The 21741-nt window shown below is 43.6% G+C and overlaps 1 protein-coding gene across 2 annotated transcripts in view; it reads left to right on the top strand.

Moving 5' to 3' along the window:
• The window catches only part of GPC6 (glypican 6), a 1296759-nt gene that overhangs the window by 459112 nt on the left and 815906 nt on the right, over positions 1-21741 (top strand). For both annotated transcript variants that reach the window (XM_075336760.1, XM_075336759.1), the window contains exon 3: positions 1930-2321. In XM_075336760.1, coding sequence (XP_075192875.1) covers positions 1930-2321 — 392 coding nt within the window. The remainder of the gene's footprint in view (positions 1-1929; positions 2322-21741) is intronic.

Raw genomic sequence — 21741 nt, 5'->3', positions numbered from 1 at the left:
AAAATAATTAAACACAATAAACTTATTATATATATATATATATATATATATATATATAGGCAAATAAAATATTCCCATATAGCTTAGATTTTGCATTGGTAGAAACACAGGGCTTTGTAATATTCAGTTTCTTAAAAGGATAATGTGGAAATTAAGCAATTATTGCTTCAATAAAACCTGTCAGTTAAAGTCCATTTTATACTCATGTCAGCAAGGTAGCTGAGAAAGAAAGCAGTCAAGAAGAAAATCTGATTGATAAACAAAATTTTTGTTCCTCACCATAAAACACACTGTTGAATATTAATTGACTTTAATTTACAACCTGTCAAACAGAGCATTTGTAGGACCAATTATCTCAATGCCATAGCAAGTGAAAATAAAAATGCTTTGTCCAAGCGACCATATATAGCCTATAATTTTCCACGGCATCATTCTTAATTTTCCATGTGATCTACTTATAGGAAAAGCAGTTGTAGACCAAATTGAAAAAGTAGATAATAATAATAACAATAATTGGGTTCTCATTATGGGGGTTTTCAACTATCCAGACATACAGTGGGACATAGAATCTTCTGGTTGTGCTAAAAGCTGGAAGTTCTTTTCTACAATTAAAGACAATTCCCTCTCTCAGATGGTAGATGAACCAACCAGGGGAGATAATTTGCTAGATCTCGTCCTGTCAAATAGACAAAAATACAATTTCAGATCTACAGATCCGGGAGCACTTGGGCACCAGCGATCATAATATGGTAAGCTTCAAATTAATATTCAATAGAACATTTCAAAGGGGAAATGCTAAAACCTCGAATTTTAGGAAAGCTGATGTCAACAAATTAAGGGAAGAGCTTTAATGTGTAGATTGGGACAATATCATGGTAACTGGGGATACCAAACATAAATGGGGTAAGTTTAAGGATATACTGCTAGAGTCCTGTAAAAAATGTATACCCTCTGGTAATAAAACTTCCAGGAATGAAAAGAAACCACTATGGATAAATAAGACTGTACAAAGTATAATAAAACAAAAACAAAGGGTGTTTAAACTCTTGAAGGCTGAGAATACAGAAATAGCATTTCAGAAGTATAAAGATATCAATAGGAAATGCAAAAAAAAAATCAAACAAGCAAAACTAGTTACTGAAACAAAAATCGCCAAGGACATTCAAATAAATCCCAAAATGTATGTCATATGGATGTGACATGGATAACACATGGATGACACACAGATGTCACTCAGAGACTAGGCGAGGGGGAAGCAGACACGTATAGCTCTTGCATGACATATGTAATGACACTCGCATCTCACGTCTTGGATCAGGAGCAACAATGGAGCCATATTTCACACGCAGATGTGAGTGAACGCTAAATTGTATTTTAGTTGTCAGAACTAATGTATATATTTATAATTATTGACTGATGAGTATGTTTGATGGCATCTAATTTAATACAATTAATAATCTAGTATTAAATAATAATCCTTTTTTTATCTACACTACTAACAATAACCTCTAAATATATGTAATTTCTCAAAACAAAAAATTTATTTTTATTGATATCTTATAAATGTTTGAGCGTTATCACAATATTTGACAAAAAGCAGATGTATAAATCTGCTATATATGTAGCACAATGGAAAGCAAAACACAAATCAGGTGCAGCCACCACTTGAATTGTCGTACACATATATATAGATAGATATACTTGTATTTTGCATGCATACACTTGTTGCACCCTGAAATATATATAATATATATACACGGTAAATATATTCCAGCTTGCAACAGGTCTGATCCATTCAAATCTTAAATAAATTCCACCATTTTGATATTTATATGTAGTAAATATTTAATATTACTTTTGCCTATGCATTATTATCTTATTTATTCTGTCATATTGATTGTATGTAATATTTATTTTTGGTCTCTTTAGAATTTTTCAAATCCCTTCTGGAGAATGCAGAAAAATCTCTTCATGAAATATTTGTAAGGACATATGGATTGCTTTACACACAAAACTCTGAAATATTCCAGGACTTATTTACTGAGCTAAAACTCTACTACACTGGTGGAAATGTCAACCTGGAAGAAATGCTGAATGATTTCTGGGCTCGTCTGCTAGAGCGTATGTTTCAGCTGATAAATCCTCAATATCATTTTTCAGAAGACTATCTTGAATGTGTCAGCAAATACATTGATCAACTAAAACCATTTGGGGAAGTACCTAGAAAGCTGAAAGCTCAAGTTACTAAAGCTTTTGTTGCAGCTCGAACATTTGTTCAAGGTCTAACTTTAGGACGGGAAGTGGCCAACAAAGTATCCAAGGTAAAAACACATATATATACTTTTTTATGTAGACACTTTTGCCTTATAACTTATATTAGTTATGACTGAAAATTTAACATTCAGTTTTTATGTAATTTTTGATACAAGCATGCATTGATTCTAAGATGAAAACATACAAAAGAAAGGCCGTTAGGACTCCTCTCTTTTGTAGATACTCTTTAGTTTTTCTCAAACAATACGCAATTCCATTCTTAAAGGGGAAACAATTTTTTTCATGTAAAGGCATGTTTATTGGGAGGCTAGACATCATTATTGCAATTAGATTTCATTAAAAATGTTGCACCATTTGACTTTTAGAGGCTCTTTTTTACATTTGGCATTGATGTGGTTTGTGGCCACAAATCATATAAGAGGTGTTCAGAGATATACAGATAAAAGAGTTATGAACTCCCTGCCAGACTGTCGTGGCAAGCTGACGAAGTTTGGGTTAACTCATTTTGCAGCCATACAATAGACAATGCCATACAATGGCTGTGGAAGGCAAATGGTGAAACATTTTAAAGAAACCTAAATAAAGAAAATTACTTTTAGCCACAATTACAGGTATTTAGCTATAAACAAAATATCCCAAAAGGCGGACAATCCTTGTTAAGTTTGCTACCTAGAATAAAAATACACTAATGTAACAAAAATGCATATTTTTTTACTATGATGTAACACTATTGATTTTTGTTGAACATTATGTAAATTGTAAGATATTTTTAAATACTATTATATCCTTTGTAATGTTATAAGAAGCAGTTGTGGGCAGCTAAGACAAAGAACTTTTGATAGATATTTTTTGTTTCCTTTCACAATAAATCAGATTTCATAATTACCAAAAGGGATAATTGATTTCAGCATTTTATTCCACATATAAATGCTCTTCATCTTAATGATAAGTGATTCTTAGAATTTTGACACTTGAAGATTTTAATTAGATTTTTTTACCATTTCAAGAGGTGTATAACTTAAAAATTGCTAAGATTTATTGTTGGAAAATGCATCTGAGACTCCAGTAAAGTATAGTCTGCAGGACCATTTTAGCATCAAATCTGATAAAAATCTGTATAAAGCCTGCTTTACACACTTCAATAGATCTTTCAATCCGTCGTCGGGGTCAAGTTGTAAGTGACGCACATCCGGCATCGTTCGTGATGTATTTGCGTGTGAAACCTACATGCGATCGATATTGAACGAAAATACGGTGATCGCATACACGTCGTTTATTCCTCATACATTGGATGTTTGGTAGTACGAAACTAGTCAATTGTAACGTGTGACATCCATCATACGATTTTGGTGTCTGAGGCTATGTGCGCAGGTGTGCGCTCTGCACCGCAGCTTAAAAAAGGTCTGCTTCAGAGCGCAGCTGAAAAGCTGCGTTCTGAAGCGCCTCACAATGTCTGTCATGCACTAATCTCTGTCAGTCCGTCACTATCTCTGTCCCTCACTCTCTGTCCATGTCAGTCTATCCCTCTTACCCCCTCTCTCATATACTCACCGATCCCCGATCTCCAGCGCAGCGCTGCACGGCATTCACACTGCTCCGGCGGCTTTTACTGTTTTGAAAAAGCCGGCCGCCCATTAAACAATCTCGTATTCCCTGCTTACCCCGCCCACCGGCGCCTGTGATTGGTTACAGTGAGACACGCCCCCCACGCTGAGTGACAGGTGTCACACTGCACCCAATCACAGCAGCCGGTGGGCGTGTCTATACTGTGTATTGAAATAAATAATTAAATAATTAAAAAAAACGGCGTGCGGTCCCCCCAATTTTAAAACCAGCCAGATAAAGCCATACGGCTGAAGGCTGGTATTCTCAGGATGGGGAGCTCCATGTTATGGGGAGCCCCCCAGCCTAACAATATCAGCCAACAGCCGCCCAGAATTGCCGCATACATTATATGCGACAGTTCTGGGACTGTACCCGGCTCTTCCCGATTTGCCCTGGTGCGTTGGCAAATCGGGGTAATAAGGAGTTATTGGCAGCCCATAGCTGCGAATAAGTCCTAGATTAATCATGTCAGGCATCTATGAGACACCCTCCATGATTAATCTGTAAATTACAGTAAATAAACACACACACCCGAAAAATCCTTTATTGGAAATAAAAAACACACACACATTCCCTGGTTCACCACTTTAATCAGCCCCAAAAAGCCCTCCATGTCCGGCGTAATCCAGGATGGTCCAGCGTCGCATCCAGCGCTGCTGCATGGAGGTGACCGGAGCTGCAGCAGACACAGCCGCTCCGGTCACCTCCACGCAGGTAATGAAGACAGCCGCGCGATCAGCTGCTGTCAGTGAGGTTACCCGCTGTCGCTGGATCCAGCGGTGGCCGCGGGTAACCTCAGTGACAGCTAAGCTGATCGCGCTACTCACCTCAGTTGCTGACTGGAGCTGACCGGAGCGGCGGTGAGTAGCGCGATCAGCTGAGCTGTCACTGAGGTTACCCGCGGCCACCGCTGGATCCAGTGATTGTGTAGCATACCGAAGCAGACTAACCGACCATTTTAAATGCTTACGAAGCCTTTGCAGGAGTTCTGTGGTAATTATTCTAACTTTGTGAGATAATGAATTTTGGGTTTTCATTAGCTAAAAGCCACTATATTTCAGGAAACGAATTTCCAAAGTACTAGAGAATAACTTAGTGCCATAAAGTGGGACAATGTCCAGAAAAATAAAAGTACATAAAGCAAATATGACACTTTTATAAGGATCCTGAAGAAGACCTGTACACAATATATACCCTAAAGGATAAACAAGCTAGAAATAAGAGAAAACTAACTATGGCTAAATAAAGCTGTAAGGGGCACAATAAATGACAAAAATAAAGTATTTAGAGAATTGAAGGAAGAGGGTAGTGAGGAGGCATTAAATACTGATAGAAAATGTAATGAATTCTGTAAAAAAACAAATCAAGGCAGCAAAGATTGCGACAGAGACTCATTGCCAGACAAAGTAAAAATAATCCAATATTATTTTTCAACTACATGAACAATAAAAAACTCAAAAATGATAGTGTTGGCCCCCTCAAAAATAGTCTTGGTGAAATGATGGAAAAGGATGAAGGAAAAGCCAATTTGGTTACCTAAGAAATGCCATCTTGGAGTATCTCAAGAAGAATAATCTCTTGACCCAGTATAAACTTTGGTTATGAGGGATTGGTTTGTCAAACTAATCTGATTAGCTTCTATGAGGAGGTAAGTTCCAGACTGGAGGAGGGTAATGCAGTAGATGTTGTCTATAAAATTTTCAAAACGTTTGATACAATGCCACACAAAAGGTTGATACATAAAAATAGATTAATGGGAAGATAAGAAAATATGTGTAACTTGGTTAAGAACTGTCTCAGTGATAGGAAATAAAGCGTGGTTACTAATGGAACACACTTGGACTGGGTCACAGTTTACAGTGGGGTACCACATGGATCAGTATTGGGCCCTCTTCTGATCTAGTAGAAGGCATTGAGAGTAGAATTTCAATATTCGCAGATGATACTAATCGACGCAAGGTATTATATACAGAGGAAGATAATTTAATATTGCAGAGGGATTTGTGTAAGCTGGAGGCTTGGGCTGAGAAATGGCAATTGAAGTTTAATGTTGATAAATGTAAGGTCATGCACTTGGACAGAGGAAATGAAATGTATAATTTAATTGTAAAACAGTAGGTAAAACTGTCACTGAAAAAGACATTGGTGCATGGCTGGGCGGCAAATTCAACTTTACTGACAAGTATTAGGCAGCTGCTGACAAGGTTAATAAAGTAATGGGATGCAGGAAAGGAGGCATAGATGCTCATGAGAAGAACAGAGTTTCACCCCTGTACAATTCACTAGTACGGCCACACTTAGAATACTGTGTAAAATTTTGGTCTCCGGTGTATAAGAAGGACTTAACTGAACTAGAGTGGGTGCAGAGAAGAGCAGCCAAGGATAAGGGAATGGGTGGACTGCAGTATCATGATAGGTTATTAAACTTGGGGTTATTCAGTTTGGAAAAACGAAGGCTTAGGGGGTGATCTTATTACAAAATGCAAATATAAGAGGGGACAGTACAGGGCTCTCTCTAATGATCTTTTTATACTTAGGCCTGCAACGGGGATAAGTGGGCATCCACTAAGGTTAGAGGAAAACCTTAATCACAGATGCAGATTCTTTATTGTAAGAACAGTGAGACTATAGAACTCTCTGCCACATAATGTTGTAATGGTTTATTCACTACTGAAATTTAAGAGAGGCCTGGATGCCTTTATTGAAAAATATAATATTACTGGTTATGTGAACTAGATTCTATTTTTAGGCGTTAATCCAGGGAACAAGTCTGATTGCCTTATGTGGAGTCGGGAAGGAATTTTTTTCCCCTAACGTGGCGCTTACTGTCTGCCCCATGGGTTTTTTGCCTTCCACTGGAACAACATGTTAGGTTAGGTCATGGGTTGAATTTTATAGACTTAAGTCTACCTTCAACCTTAAACACTATGAAACTATAAAATAGAAATGTTTATGATATTTTTCTATTAATTTGAATTGTAGCTCATCTGAATTACTTATGAGCTGGATGACTAAGATGAATTATCCTTAGGGTGCATGCCCAAGATCAGTGTTTGCAGCGTTTTGGATGTAGCATGCTTCAGCTGCGTCCAAAACACTGCGTTGTACAGTACATGCACAGTGGACGAGATTTCTATAAATCCCTTGCCCACTGTGTTTGTTTTTTCTGCAGCAAACACTTATCTGCAGTGCATCTTTCCAGACTGCAGCATGTCAATTGTTTGCTGCGGATTCGTATGCGTCCTTTGTAGGGAGAACACAAGCGATAAACCGCAGCACACTGAACCCTGACCATGGGTATAAGCAGCTGCGGTCTCCTCCGTTCTCCTGTAGAGGAGACGCACGGCCTCGCAGGTCAGGACCCGCTGCATCCAAGACACAGTTAGTCCTGATCATGGGCACATACCCTTAGGATAGGTCATAAAGATTAGATCTATTAGGAGTTTACCACCTTCCAACCTCAACTACAGGTAGTAGAAGATAATGGACAGAGCTGGAGTGCCACAGCTCAGTTCTCTGTGTAGTGGCCATTCTCAGTTCAGCAGCTCAGCTCCTCTAAACTTCAATAGCAGCTGCTCTGAAGTTCTAGAGAACAATCTCTACACATTGTAAGGAGCCGTAGAGATTTGCTTTGTCCACTCTACTTTTGGCCTCCGACACACTCACGTGAAAATCACGCACGTGCCGCGAGACACGTATTTTCCCTGCGTTTTGCGTGTAGGTAAGTACGTGTCTCTGGTACGTGCGGGCCACGTGTGTTCTCCGTGTGCTATCTGTGATAACATATGGAGAACAGGTAATTTACATACTCACATGGTCCATTCTGCTGTCCGTGGTGCTGATCTTTGGTGTCCAGCCCTGCCGACTCCCCGCTGCTGCCGGCCGCAGTGAAGTGAATATTAAATGACAATAATGAGCGGCGGCCGGCAGAAAGTGACAGCAGCGGCAGAGACAGGAGGGCAGGGGAAGGTGAGTTAAGCTTTTTTTTTTTCTCTGACACGTGTGTTTTCTCCGGCGCCTGTCACACGGGACCACATCCACACTACATCCGTGTGGTACGTGTGCGGCCTATTTGACACCCGTGATGCCGGAGAAAAACTGACATGTCAGCGTGTAGACAAATGCACACACATGCAAACGGACACGGACACACGTTCCGTGTGGTTTTACTTGTGTGTGCCTGCTACAATAGGATAGCATTGCTGTACGTGTCTCCGTACCGCCGGAACGTGTAAAAAATGGCAAACACGTACCGGCGGCACGGATGTGTGTCGCAGGCCTTTGGCAGAGACAAGAGCTGGTTACAGGATTGATCATTAATATCACAGTCCTGGATAACCCTTTTAAGTTTGTATGTTACTAAAAGTAGCTTTATTAAAAATTGGGTGATTTTTATTATTTAACAAGATTTATGTAGTGTCAAAAGTCATTTCTACTATGATTTAACAATAATTCTGTTACAGTATTTGCTAACAAGAGCAGGGAGGAAGTTTTTTGAAAGTCATACCAGAAGGCAATCTCTGAGCTAAGTTGCTAAGCAGTAACAACGTAATTAGTTCATCTGCCCTTGTACATTGGCTCAGCTATGTGTAATCTTATTACTCTGACTGCTACACTTAAATTGAGTTAAAGTTGAAAAAAAAAGTGCCTGTGAGATAACATCCTTCAGTTCAGACTACAACTATTCCAATTAAGATGCTTTCTTCTACTTTTTTGTATTTATTTTATTTCTAAAATTAATTGGAATTGCTAAGGTACGATGTCTGTTATATACGTCCTCTTTTAGTGCCAAATTCCCAATTTAACAGAAGCCATGATTTGAAAAATTGTGTTAGAAGGAGAAGAAAAATAAATCAGTAAAGTTTAATTGACTTTTGCAACTCTAAATACCATACCATATTTCAGATATAAGGTAACCAATGTGATATATTTCAGCACAAGTTTTCATTTAGATATATCACGCTGTGTCACCTCCACATTTAATTTTTTTTATTTTTACCCTCCTATTTTCGTAAGGTCGTAACAGTTTTATTTTTCCATTCATGTACCTGTGTAGCCCCGCATTAACTTCAGGTGCAGGTCGTCGCAGGGTCTCCACGGGTTTGGAAATCTTCTGGTCACAGGTAGGTTAACTTCAATGGAGGATTCGTGATGCCACTCTCGGTATTTGCGGTCAGGGGGTGACCGCCACTGCAGTTTAGGGGATGCCTGGGGCTAATGTTAGTTGTAGTCAGTTGTTGTGGCCTCCCAAGAGTGAGGCTGGCCCCAGGGTCCGGTGTAAGTGAGTAGTACCACAGGTTGCAGAAGAACTCACGCACAAACAGCAAAGTCTTTCAGGGTTTTTACTCACTTTCAGATGGCAGGGGTGAGTTAACCCGGGCGATGCTGTGATGCTCCAAGGGGGGAACCAGGATCCTTCTGGCTGACTTAGGGGTGGCTGCTGACTCGCCTCCTAGCCCTCTTGTTTTTGTGGTGACCCAGACTTGAAGTCCTACGGGGTCACCCAGGGAAGTTGCTTCCGCCTGTTCTCCCTTTTTCGGCCCGTTTGCTTGCAGGCCACGCCCCCTCCTGCATTCCCCAGGGATCCCTTCAAAGGTCAATGTGGGAGACCTGGTTACTATGTGCCTGTGTGTCCACACCCCGGTCAGCCTTCTGGATTACCTGTGTTGTACTGACCCAGCATGGGTACAGTACTCAGTGGTGCCTGACCAGGTCAGGGGCAGCACTTTCCCCCTTAGTTTCCAACAGCATGTCCTCGGGCTGAAAGACAAACATTTTAAATGCATAAAACAGGTAAAACATTTAAAACCATCATAAAACATTGTAAAACCACCAGGTACCATACATCACCATCCTCCACCCACATGTCCGTTACCCACCCAAAACCCTCTCAGGAGGCAGGTCACCGGTTCTTTTAGCAACCAGGTCTGGGCCATCTGTTTCCCCAGACCTTTCCTCCAATCTTCCTCTCCCATCGAGCCGCGCCTTCGGCCACTTCTGGCAGGATGTAGAGGTGGCTTTCTTGGTCTGGTGGTTAACAGGGTTTACCCTACCTTGTAGATCCACACATTCGGCCTCTTCTTGCAGGAATGTAGAGGCGTCCTCCACAGTTGACGCAGGCTGGGTACCCTCTTTGTAGTGGAGAGCCAAGCCCCATAAACAGGCGTGCTCTCTAGTCACAGACGAGCCAGGCCCCATAAACGGGCATGCTCTGGTGGGGGTACCCCTTGGGTAACTATAAACACTGCGAGAGTTTGTGGCTATAGCCAGTTCATAGCCTTATGGTCCTTATTTTTCTACGTGCACAAACCAGGTGCAAAGATTTTTGTAAACAGGGTTCTCACATTAGTTCATGTGGGCACATATTCATGAACTTTTCTTCAAACGTTACAAACTGGGAACGTCTTACTTTTCTTTGCTTTACATAAACTCTCTTTCCTCTTTACAAGGGCTTTGGCCTGTAGGGCTTTGGCACTGGACAGTTTCTGTGTCTTTGTCATCATCTGTGGTCGTGTCTAGCTCTTTGTCTTTGTCTTCTTTATCTGTTTCTGTTTGTGTTCCTTTCTCTGTTGACTTTGGGGGTTGGGTAGAGACAGTTAGACTACAATATGGATTCCTGGGACATGGCGTTACATCTAATGCGTACCATCCACGCTCTCCTTGGTGCTTGGTGAATTCTACCAGGTCTCCCATATGCAGGTCTCTGCCAGGGTGTCCTCTAGGCAAATGGGATGTAACATCTCTCCTGCTGACAAATATGCCTTCTTTCACACCGGGCGCAACGATAAAGCCGTATCCAGACTTGAGGCTAAATTTCTCCACTACTCCGTGGTAAAGGGGACCTCTCACCTGGTAGCGGGCTTTTCTCAGGGACCGTTTCTCTTCCAAATCCCGAACTGCCACTTCTTTCTTCTTTTGCCCATCTGGGGACTGCCACGCAGGGGGTAGTTTTGCTCTGATGCGGCATTGTGCTCTGCTAGCTGGGTTCTTTTTGACTGCCGCCTTGCTGCCTGTGGGCTCCCAGGTGACGTACATGCTTGGGATTAAAACAGACAGCTCTTCATCAGCAGAGGGTGCGGGCTCTCTTCATCCCAGTGGGAGTAAGGCAGCATCTCGGCTTCCGGACCTCCCTCAACTCTACAGGGTGCTGCGTCCTCCTCTGGCGGTTCTGGGGTCTGCTCTTCAGCCTCCAGGCCTCTCATCTCCCTTAGTGCTCTTGAGCACTCCTCCGGCAGCAGCGCTGGGGATGGACATTCGTTGGAGGGCCAGGGAGGTGGGCTCATCTTAGCCAAGGTGGCTGCTGGGACCACTCCATGTCTGGGAAACTGCCTGGGGACGATGTACCAGTCCACCAGCTCTTTGGGGTAGCAGGTATTCAGCTCCTATTTAAGCTTCAGAAAAACTGGGTCTTCTCCCAGTGGGGACACAGAACCTGATCCCTTGGGCAGTGGCTGGGGTGCGGTGACTGTTTCTGCCTTTCTGGCTCGGGTAGATAGCCCTGCGGCCTGGTCTTGGCGGGCTGAGCCTGGCGTGGCTGTGGCCTGGTCTTGGCGGGCCGAGCCTGGCATGGCTGTGGCCTGGTCTTGGTGGGTTGGACGGGACACTTCTGCGGCCTGGTCTGGACTGGCTGGACGTGGCATGGCTGCTCTGGGCATCTCAGCGGGAAACACGGGCTTCGCAGCAGGGATCTCCATGGACATCACCTCCGGGATCGCAGCAGGGACCTTCACGGGTGTCGCCTCCGGGATTGCAGCAGGGATCGTGGCAGGCGTCGCTTCTGGGATCGCAGCAGGGATCTTCACAGGCGTGGCAGCATGGCGCGCCGCGGGCATCGCAGTGACCTCCGGGTATGGCAGCGCCAGCGGGGTTGGTGCACTCGAGTGAGCAGGGGCAACACAGGACTCACCCATAGGTAGCAGCATCGGGGTCTGAGTGGTCGCCACGAGGTTTGACACTTGCCACGTGGTCCACATCTCGTAGGCCCAAACTGCTCCAGCCATCTCCCGAAGTTCTGTGCGTCCCTATCGGATCTGCTGCACAACCCGGGCCTACAGCCGGTCGCAGAACCGGGCAAGCGCTAGTCCCACCAGGCAGCAGAGCCTGGCTCTGGGTCGCTATGTGCAGATGCCATCCTCTCTGCATCTTCTCCACAACCTTCCACCTTCACTTCCGGTAGTAGACTGGGTTTCGTTTCTTGCAGCTCCGAGCCTTCCCGCCGTCTCTCAACAGGTCCACCTCCATCACCTTCGAGGTCAGAATGCTGCAGGGGTTCTCTGGGTAGCCACACCTCTTCGTGGGCGGTAACTTCTTCTAGCGCAACCTGCTGTTGTTTCTTGGTGCGCTTTTCATGGTGGCAATATGACTCGCTTCAAACTTTTTAAACGGACCGCCAAGGCACATTGTCACGTGTGTTAACAGGTCTAGGTCCTGTTCGTGACGCCAGAGATGTGTAGCCCTGCATTACCTTCAGGTGCAGGTCATCACAGGGTCTCCACGGGTTTGGAAATCTTCTGGTCACAGGTAGGTTAACTTGAATGGGGGATTTGTGACGCCACTCTTGGTATTTGCGGTCAGCGGGTGACCGCCACTGCAGTTTAGGGGACGCCTGGGGCTGATGTTAGTTGCAGTCAGTTGTTGTGGCCTCCCGAGAGTGAGGCTGGCCCCAGGGCCCGGTGTAAGTGAGTAGTACCACAGGTTGCAGAAGAACTCACACACAAACAGCATGTCTTTCAGGGTTTTTACTCACTTTCAGATGGCAGGGGTGAGTTAACCCGGGCGATGCTGTGATGCTCCAAGAGGGGAACCAGGCGCCTTCAGGCTGACTTAGGGGTAGCTGCTGACTCGCATTCCTAACCCTCTTGTTTTTGTGGTGACCCAGACTTGAAGTCCTACGGGGTCACCCAGGGAAGTTGCTTCCGCCTGTTCTCCCCTTTTCGGCCCGTTTGCTTGCAGCCTAGACCAAGTAACTCCGGCTGCTTGCCTCTTGTCACTATAGGCCCTCTCGTTGCTGCGTGGATCCGGACTCTGTGTAGGTTTGGTGAAGGGCATAAAGTGCCCTCACCAGAAGGTTGAGCAGGCCAACTGAGTGGGCCCCTGCTCTGGGGACCTGTAACCCCGTAAAAGCATGATCCACCTGGCAGTTCCTGTACTCAGCCACCTCTCTGTACGCCAGCCTCAGGTGGTTTTCAGGCGGCACTGCAAGGTGGCCGTTCTCCCCCGCCAGCAACCACTACATCTGCAGTGTCCGACTAGTGACAGCCTGCAGGTTCTCTCTCTGCGACTGCTCTCTGTCCCTGAGCTTCACTAGCTGACTGGCTCACTACACCCTCTCCTCTGTGCCTGCCTCCGCACCTTAGCAACCAGACTCTCTACCACACTCCTTGAGTGGAGAAGGAGGCCACGCCCCCTCCTGGATTCCCCAGGGGTCCCTTCAAAGGTCAATGTGGGAGACCTGGTTACTATGTGCCTGTGTGTCCACACCCCGGTCAGCCTTCTAGAGTACCTGTGTTGTACTGACCCAGCATGGGTACAGTACTCAGTGGTTCCTGACCAGGTCAGGGGCACCACATTCCCCCTTAGTTACCAACAGCATGTCCTCGGGCTGAAAGACAAACATTTTAAATGCATAAAACAGGTAAAACATTTAAAACCATCATAAAACATTGTAAAACCACCAGGTACCATACATCACTATTCTCCACCCACATGTCCGTTACCCACCCAAAACCCTCTCAGGAGGCAGGTTACCGGTTCTTTTAGCAACCAGGTCTGGGCCATCTGTTTCCCCAGACCTTTCCTCCAATCTTCCTCTCCCATCGAGCCGCGCCTTCGACCACTTCTGGCAGGATGTAGAGGCGGCTTTCTTGGTCTGGTGGTTAACAGGGTTTACCCTACCTTGTAGAGCTGCACATTCGGCCTCTTCTGGCAGGAATCTAGAGGCGTCCTCCACAGTTGACGCAGGCTGGGTACCCTCTTTGTAGTGGAGAGCCAAGCCCCATAAACAGGCGTGCTCTCTAGTCACAGACGAGCCAGGCCCCATAAACGGGCATGCTCTGGTGGTAGTACCCCTTGGGTAACTATAAACACTGCGAGAGTTTGTGGCTATAGCCAGTTCGTAGCCTTATGGTCCTTATTTTTCTAAGTGCACAAACCAGGTGCAAAGATTTTTGTACAGTACTCAGTACTCAGTGGTGCCTGACCAGGTCAGGGGGGCCACATAGCCATATGAGGACTCATTTTATTTTCAAGGACTAGTTGTACTTTTTAATGCTTCCATTTAGTTTACTACATAATGTGAAAAATAGCAAAAACGTTTTTTAAAATATTAAAAAAATGCAATTCCAGCATTGTTACTCAGCTTTCCTTTTTGAAGTTCTGTGGTAAAAATGATCTAATAAATTTATTTTGCAAGTTAAAATGATTACATTGACACCAAATTTACACAGTGTTTTTAGGATCTACCTTAAAAAATGAATTAGTTTGTGTTACTGTTTTCTTAGATACATTAAAAAATGCAGCAGTATGAATGTGAATGCCTGTTTTTATAGGGTTTTTTTGTGGTCATTTTATTAGCACAAATTTAGAGTACATATAGTATTAGGATAGGATGGCTTTTTATTATAATTTTTTAAGGCAATGAGAGGAGGTGGCAGAAGATGAAGTGAGGAGAACAAAGATAGCAGACATGGGAACTTAAGTAGAAACACTGCTGCTATGATGAACCATTAGCATCTCCAAAGCCTGCTTTACACGTTACAATTTCGCATACGGTATCGTATGCGATTTGCAACGCCCCCATCATATGTGTGGCACGTTCAATTTGTTGAACATGCTGCGCAAATGATTAACTCACGTCACACGTACTTACCCGTCCATATGACCTCGCTGTGGGTGTTGAACGTCCACTTCCTGGAGTGGGAGGGACGTTCGGCATCACATCGACGTCACGCGGCAGTCAGCCAATAGAAGCGGAGGGGCGGAGATGAGCGGGACGTAAACATCCCGCCCACCTCTTTCCTTCTACATTGCCGGCTGGAGCCGCAGGAGGCAGGTAAGATCTGTTCAATGTTCCCGGGGTGTCACACACTGCGATGTGAGCTGCCTCGGGAACATTGAAGAATCCGACGTGCAATTCATCAGGATTCAACGACGTGTATGCGATGAACGTTTTAACGTTCAATTGCAATGACACGTACCTGTCACACACTACAATGTACCTTACGATGTCGGATGTGCATCACTTACGACATGACCCCGCTGACACATCGTAAGATATATTGTAGCATGTAAAGCGGGCTTTAATTACTTTGTAAGGTGAGGGTGATCTGGTGACAAAAGTTGGAGGGTGTAGCTTCTGAGCCGGCACCATGAATAGTAGATCTGGATTGGCAATCTGCCAAACAAGGCAAATTCTTCATTGGCTGCTTTATTAAACTACAAAGTGGCTGCCAGCCATTTAAACCTCCTCCTGTACTTTACAACATACAAACCGCGGGCAAGATGCAGTTGCAGCCTGTAGAGCTGTCGAGAAGTCGCCACTCCCTTCTTCCTGCATTCAAATCCATTTGCATCTTTCAAACATGAATACATTTAAAAACTTAAGCATCGGGATAAGACAGAGAAATGTCTGTCTGCCCTTAGTGCCTACATGCAGCAGCATGATGAGATCAGCACACTGCTGACATTATCCCACTGCACCCAGTGATGGAGAGGCAGTGAACATGTTGGGCCCCACTAGGCACTTTGTTGAGGAGCTGAAGATAAAATATGTAATAATTTTTTATAGAGGGGCAGTTTGTTTTGTGTGTGTGGGGGGGAACATTATGGAAAGGGACAGTATGTGGAAAATATTATGGAAAGATGCAGTATGGGGGGGATATTATAGAGAGGGGCAGTGTGTGGAGGTAATTATAGAGAGGGACTGTGTGAGCAGGATATTATGGAAAGGGGCAGATTAAGGGTGCCTTTTGTGCAGGAAGTACAGTTAGGAGCAATTGTTTTTTCATGAGAATAGCATGGAAAATATTTATTTTTAATGGGCAGTAGAATGATACTTTTACTTTTAAGGGCACTGTGTCAGCATATTCTGTGGAACACATAGAAGAGGGAAGTATGAAGCATAAAATCTCAGCATCACATCCAATCATAAAAGATGTAACCTACAAGTTACCTGGATGCAAACATTTTTGTGATACTGCCTGCTTCTTATCAGCACTGCAGTACCTGTGGGGTCCGCAGTCTGATGATGACCAGTAACAAAAACTAAATAATGCGTAAATATATTCCCAATGTGCAAAATATTTTATTGGTAAAATTCACTTAATAACACAAATGTGCTAACCCCAGAATGGTTTTCATACACGAGTAATCTCACAAGACCCTAAATGTAAGATATAACTCCCCATCTGTTCCTGGATACCAGGAGCAGAATGGAAAGAGCAACTCAGGTCTATATGACCATACAGATCACACAGGTTACGGTTTGATACAAACATATAAGTATGCCCATACACAAGCTATAGCAAGTGCTCAATAGTACTTAACTAAGGATAAATAGTATTATCACAGACATATATTCCACGGCAGTGGATAGATAAAGAGTGCTGTTGGCAAATAGTCCTCTGTATATTGTATACACTGTAGGTTATAGATGATAAGCCTGGTGATTTTGCCTTGACGCGTTTCCCCATATACAATGGTTCTTCAGGAGGCCTGAGCAAACGATGAAAATAGATAGACATAAATGTCAGAGAGGCAGTTCCATGGTGTGGTAATCCTGGATGTTCCTGCGTCGGCACAGTCAATGCTGTAGAGATTCCACCTTCAGCAGTCAGGGAGGCACCATTTACCAATAAAATATTTTGCACATTGGGAATATATTTATGCATTATTTAATATATTAATATTCCCTTGACTCTGTCATATTTAATACAGTAACAAAAACAACCAGTACCATTATTAAGACCATACTAGGATTTATAGGGTCATACAATGCAATTCTATATCGGGCTGACGTGACATTACAATTGATCGCTGTATTAAGCTTGATGCTGCATACATGTACTAACACTATTTATGGTGCTGCATTCATGTTATAAAGGTTAGTTCTAGCACTGCATTCATGTACTGTCAGTGATTATGGTGCTGCATTCATGTACTGGTGGTGGTTCTGATGTTATATTCATGTACTGACAGTGATTCTGTTGCTGCATTAATCTACTCAAGGTTTTTCTGGTGTTGCATTTATGTACTGATGGTGGTTTTGACACAACATTCATGTGCTGATGGTGGTTTTGATACAACATTCATGTGCTGATGGTGGTTCCGATTTTGTATATAGATAGCAATCCATAACATGTTTCAGGGATATGTTAAAACTTAAAAATCCTCAAAACTTAGACATTTAAGATTATGAGGAGGATTTTGCATGTTTCTGCTAAAAAAAACCCCCTCAGTTTAAGTTGGCATGTTTTCACACTTATTTTTTTGAACAAGAAACTGAGCAGAAACTCTCTAAATCAATTTCAAAAACTCATAACTTAAGTTATGGAGATATATTAATGTACTGATGTTGGCTCTGGTAATGTATTCATGTAAGTACCCCTTTATAAAAAAAAATTAGTTCAGTATGGCATTGTGACCCTTTAACCAAAAAATGTTGTGCACCCCTGTCTACATGCTCACACTGAGTGCATATGTGCATGCACTCACGGTGCCACAGTGCATACAGTGATGCACACAGTGCTGTTAATGTGTCTAACACTAGCCAGTACCAGTGTCATGACTTCTTTTTGTGGGTGGCGTTCATGTCAGTGCTGCTCTCCAGCAGTCACTGGTTAGAAAGTGGAATCTGCTCCTTTAAGCACCTAGTGCTAGTGCTGTAGCCCTTCATCTTTCCCCCATCTCAGGAATTTGGTTTCAAGATGGAAACTTTTTTATGTATAAAAAGATATTTATACAGCAGTCGTAGTATGTCCTATGAGATTTATATACAATATTTGCAGTGTGTACTACGGGATGTGTATCCAGCAGTCTCACTGTGTTCTATGGAATGTATATTCAGGCATCTCCTATGTGATTTATTTACACCAGTTTTGAACTCTCTTATGTGATGTATACAGCATAAGGCCTGTGACACACATCCGTGCCGCCGGAACGTGTTTGTCATTTTTTACACGTACCGGCGGCACGGAGACACGTTAAGCAATGCTACCCTATTGTAGCAGGCACACACACGTAAAACCACACGGAACGTGTGTCCGTGTGTGTTCGTACATGTGTGCGTTTTTCAAAGCGCTGATATGTCAGTGTTTTCTCCCGCAGCACGGGTGTCACACGGCCCGCACCCGTACCACATGGGTGTAGTGTGGATGCGGTCCCGTGTGACACACGCCGGAGAAAACACACGTGTCAGTGAAAAAAAAAAAACATTTACTCACCTTCTCCTGCCCTCCTGTCTCTGCCGCTGCTGCCTCTTGCTGCCGACCGCCGCTCATTATTCTCATTGAATATTCACTTCACTGCCTGGCAGCAGCAGCAGCGGGGAGACGGGAGGGCTGGAGACCGAGGATCAGCACCACGGACAGCAGCGCGGACAGCAGGAAGGACCAAGTGAGTATGTTAATTACCGGTTCTACGTGTGCTATCGCGGATAGCACACGTAGAACACACGTGTCCCGCACGTACCAGAGACACGTACTTACCTGCACGCAACACGCAGGGGAAATACGTGTCTCTCGGCACGTGCGTGAATTTCACGTGAGTGTGGCAGAGGCCTAACATAGTATATATTCTGGTGATGTGTATAAAGTGTGGAATCCACATTATATACACTGGCATATCTCTACACTATAAGGTGTATATACACAGCTCCACTCTATTTTCTTTATCCTTTATCTCAGCATACAGTGGGGAGCTGTGAATACAATTGCTTTTATCATATATTGCAGAGCTCTGCATGTTCTGTATTCTCCTTCTCTGTGTAATTCTCAGTAGCTGCTCTCATGATGTATGCTTGTGTCTTTACCAAACATACCAGAAGTTTACAGTGCCTACAAGTAGTATTCAACCCCCTGCAGATTTAGCAGGTTTACACATTCGGAATTAACTTGGCATTGTCACATTTGGACTGTAGATCAGCCTGGAAGTGTGAAATGCACTGCAGCAAAAAAGAATGTTATTTCTTTTTTTATTTTTTTTTTTAAATTGTGAAAAGTTTATTCAGAGGGTCATTTATTATTCAACCCCTCAAACCACAAGAATTCTGTTTGGTTCCCCTAAAGTATTAAGAAGTATTTCAGGCACAAAGAACAATGAGCTTCACATGTTTGGATTAATTATCTCTTTTTCCAGCCTTTTCTGACTAATTAAGACCCTCCCCAAACTTGTGAACAGCACTCATACTTGGTCAACATGGGAAAGACAAAGGAGCATTACAAGGCCATCAGAGACAAGATCGTGGAGGGTCATAAGGCTGGCAAGGGGAACAAAACCCTTTCCAAGGAGTTGGGCCTACCTGTCTCCACTGTTGGGAGCATCATCCGGAAGTGGAAGGCTTATGGCACTACTGTTGGCATTCCAAGGCCTGGACAGCCTTTGAAAGTTTCCACCCGTGCCGAGGCCAGGCTTGTCCGAAGAGTCAAGGCTAACCCAAAGACAACAAGTAAGGAGCTCCGGGAAGATCTCATGGCAGTGGGGACATTGGTTTCAGTCAATACCATAATTAACGTACTCCACCGCAATGGTCTCCGTTCCAGACGAGCCCGTAAGGTACCTTTACTTTCAAAGCGTCATGTCAAGGCTCGTCTACAGTTTGCTCATGATCACTTGGAGGACTCTGAGACAGACTGGTTCAAGGTTCTCTGATCTGATGAGACCAAGATCGAGATCTTTGGTGCCAACCACACACGTGACGTTTGGAGACTGGATGGCACTGCATACGACCCCAAGAATACCATCCCTACAGTCAAGCATGGTGGTGGCAGCATCATGCTGTGGGGCTGTTTCTCAACCAAAGGGCCTGGCCATCTGGTCCACATCCATGGGAAGATGGATAACACGGCCTACCTGGAGATTTTGGCCAAGAACCTCCGCTCCTCCAACAAGGATCTTAAGATGGGTCGTCATTTCATCTTCCAACAAGACAACGACCCAAAGCACACAGCCAAGAAAACCAAGGCCTGGTTCAAGAGGGAAAAAATCAAGGTGTTGCAGTGGCCTAGTCAGTCTCCTGACCTTAACCCAATTGAAAACTTGTGGAAGGAGCTCAAGATTAAAGTCCACATGAGACACCCAAAGAACCTAGATAACTTGGAGAAGATCTGCATGGAGGAGTGGGCCAAGATAACTCCAGAGACCTGTGCCGGCCTGATCAGGTCTTATAAAAGATGATTATTAGCTGTAATTGCAAACAAGGGTTATTCCACAAAATATTAAACCTAGGGGTTGAATAATAATTGACCCACACTTTTATGTTGAAAATTTATTAAAATTTAACTGATCAACATAACTTGTTGGTTTGTAAGATTTATACATATGTTAATAAATCCTGCTCTTGTTTGAAGTTTGCAGGCTCTAACTTATTTGCATCTTATCAAACCTGATAAATCTGCAGGGGGTTGAATACTACTTGTAGGCACTGTATATATAATCTAAAAAGAAAAATATGCATGTTTTTTCACTATCTGACATGAAATCAGAATAAACCTTTCTCATTTTAGGTCAATTAGGATTACCAAAATTATTTATATTTGGCAAATGCCAGAATAATGAGAGAGAGAAAAAATGTTTTAAGACATTTTATTAGTTTCCGCATAGCCAAAAATTTACATACACATAGAGTACTATGCCATTAAACTATATGTCTTTAGAAGCTATTGATAGGTTTATTGGCAACATCTGAGTTAACTTACGACATACCTATGGAAGTATTTTAATGCACACCTGAAACACACTGCTTCTTTGTGTAGCATCACGGTAAAGTCTAAAGAAATCAGCCAGGATCTCAGGAAGAGAATTGCAGACTTCCACAAGTCTGGTTCATCCATGAGTGCAATTTCCAGATACCTGAAGGTGCCTCGTTCATCCGTGCAAACAATTATACGCAAGTACAAACAAGATGGGAATGTCCAACGATCATACCGCTCAAGAAGGAGATGGGTTATGTGTATCACAGATGAATGTCCTTTGGTCAGATATGTGCATATCAAGCCAAGAGCAAAAGCAAAAGCGCTTGTGAAGATTCTGGTGGAAGCTGGTAAGATTGTGTTATTACTAGAGATGAGCGAACCGATCCCGGTTCGGCTCGAGGTCGGTTCGCCGAACGGAGGTCCCGTTCGAGTTCGGCTCGTCGAACGTTCGACGAACCGAACTCGAACTGCATAGGAAACAATGGCAGGCAATCACAAACACATAAAAACACCTAGAAAACACCCTCAAAGGTGTCCAAAAGGTCACAAACAACTCACAACACAACACAAACACATGGGAAAGTGACAAGGACATATACTCATGTGAAAACAAAACAGCTGGACAAGGAAAAAGAGGAGGAGACACAGATATAGGCATGGCACGCCCTTCTAAAGTCATGTAAAACACCGCAAGGTGACTCCAAGCGGAGTCTCCCTTTTTTCCAAAAATTGGGCCCCAAACACACCCACCCATTCAGTGGCAGCACTTGTGCCCCAGTTGTACACTTCACAGCTAGATTTGCATCAAGCACATTCAAAAATACGCCATAATTAACCGTCCCCAGGATGACACCAGGGTAGGTAGCAAAGTCTTTCCTGATCCCAGCTCTGTTCATCTTGGCTTCTTTTAAAAACACAGCAAGCAAGGGTTACTCCAAGCGGAGTCTCCCTTTTT

Source organism: Anomaloglossus baeobatrachus, chromosome 2, assembly GCF_048569485.1.
Source record: "Anomaloglossus baeobatrachus isolate aAnoBae1 chromosome 2, aAnoBae1.hap1, whole genome shotgun sequence".
Lineage (NCBI taxonomy): Eukaryota > Metazoa > Chordata > Amphibia > Anura > Aromobatidae > Anomaloglossus > Anomaloglossus baeobatrachus.
The sequence above is the reverse complement of the archived record's forward strand: the minus strand, read 5'-3'. Positions and strand labels throughout refer to the sequence as shown.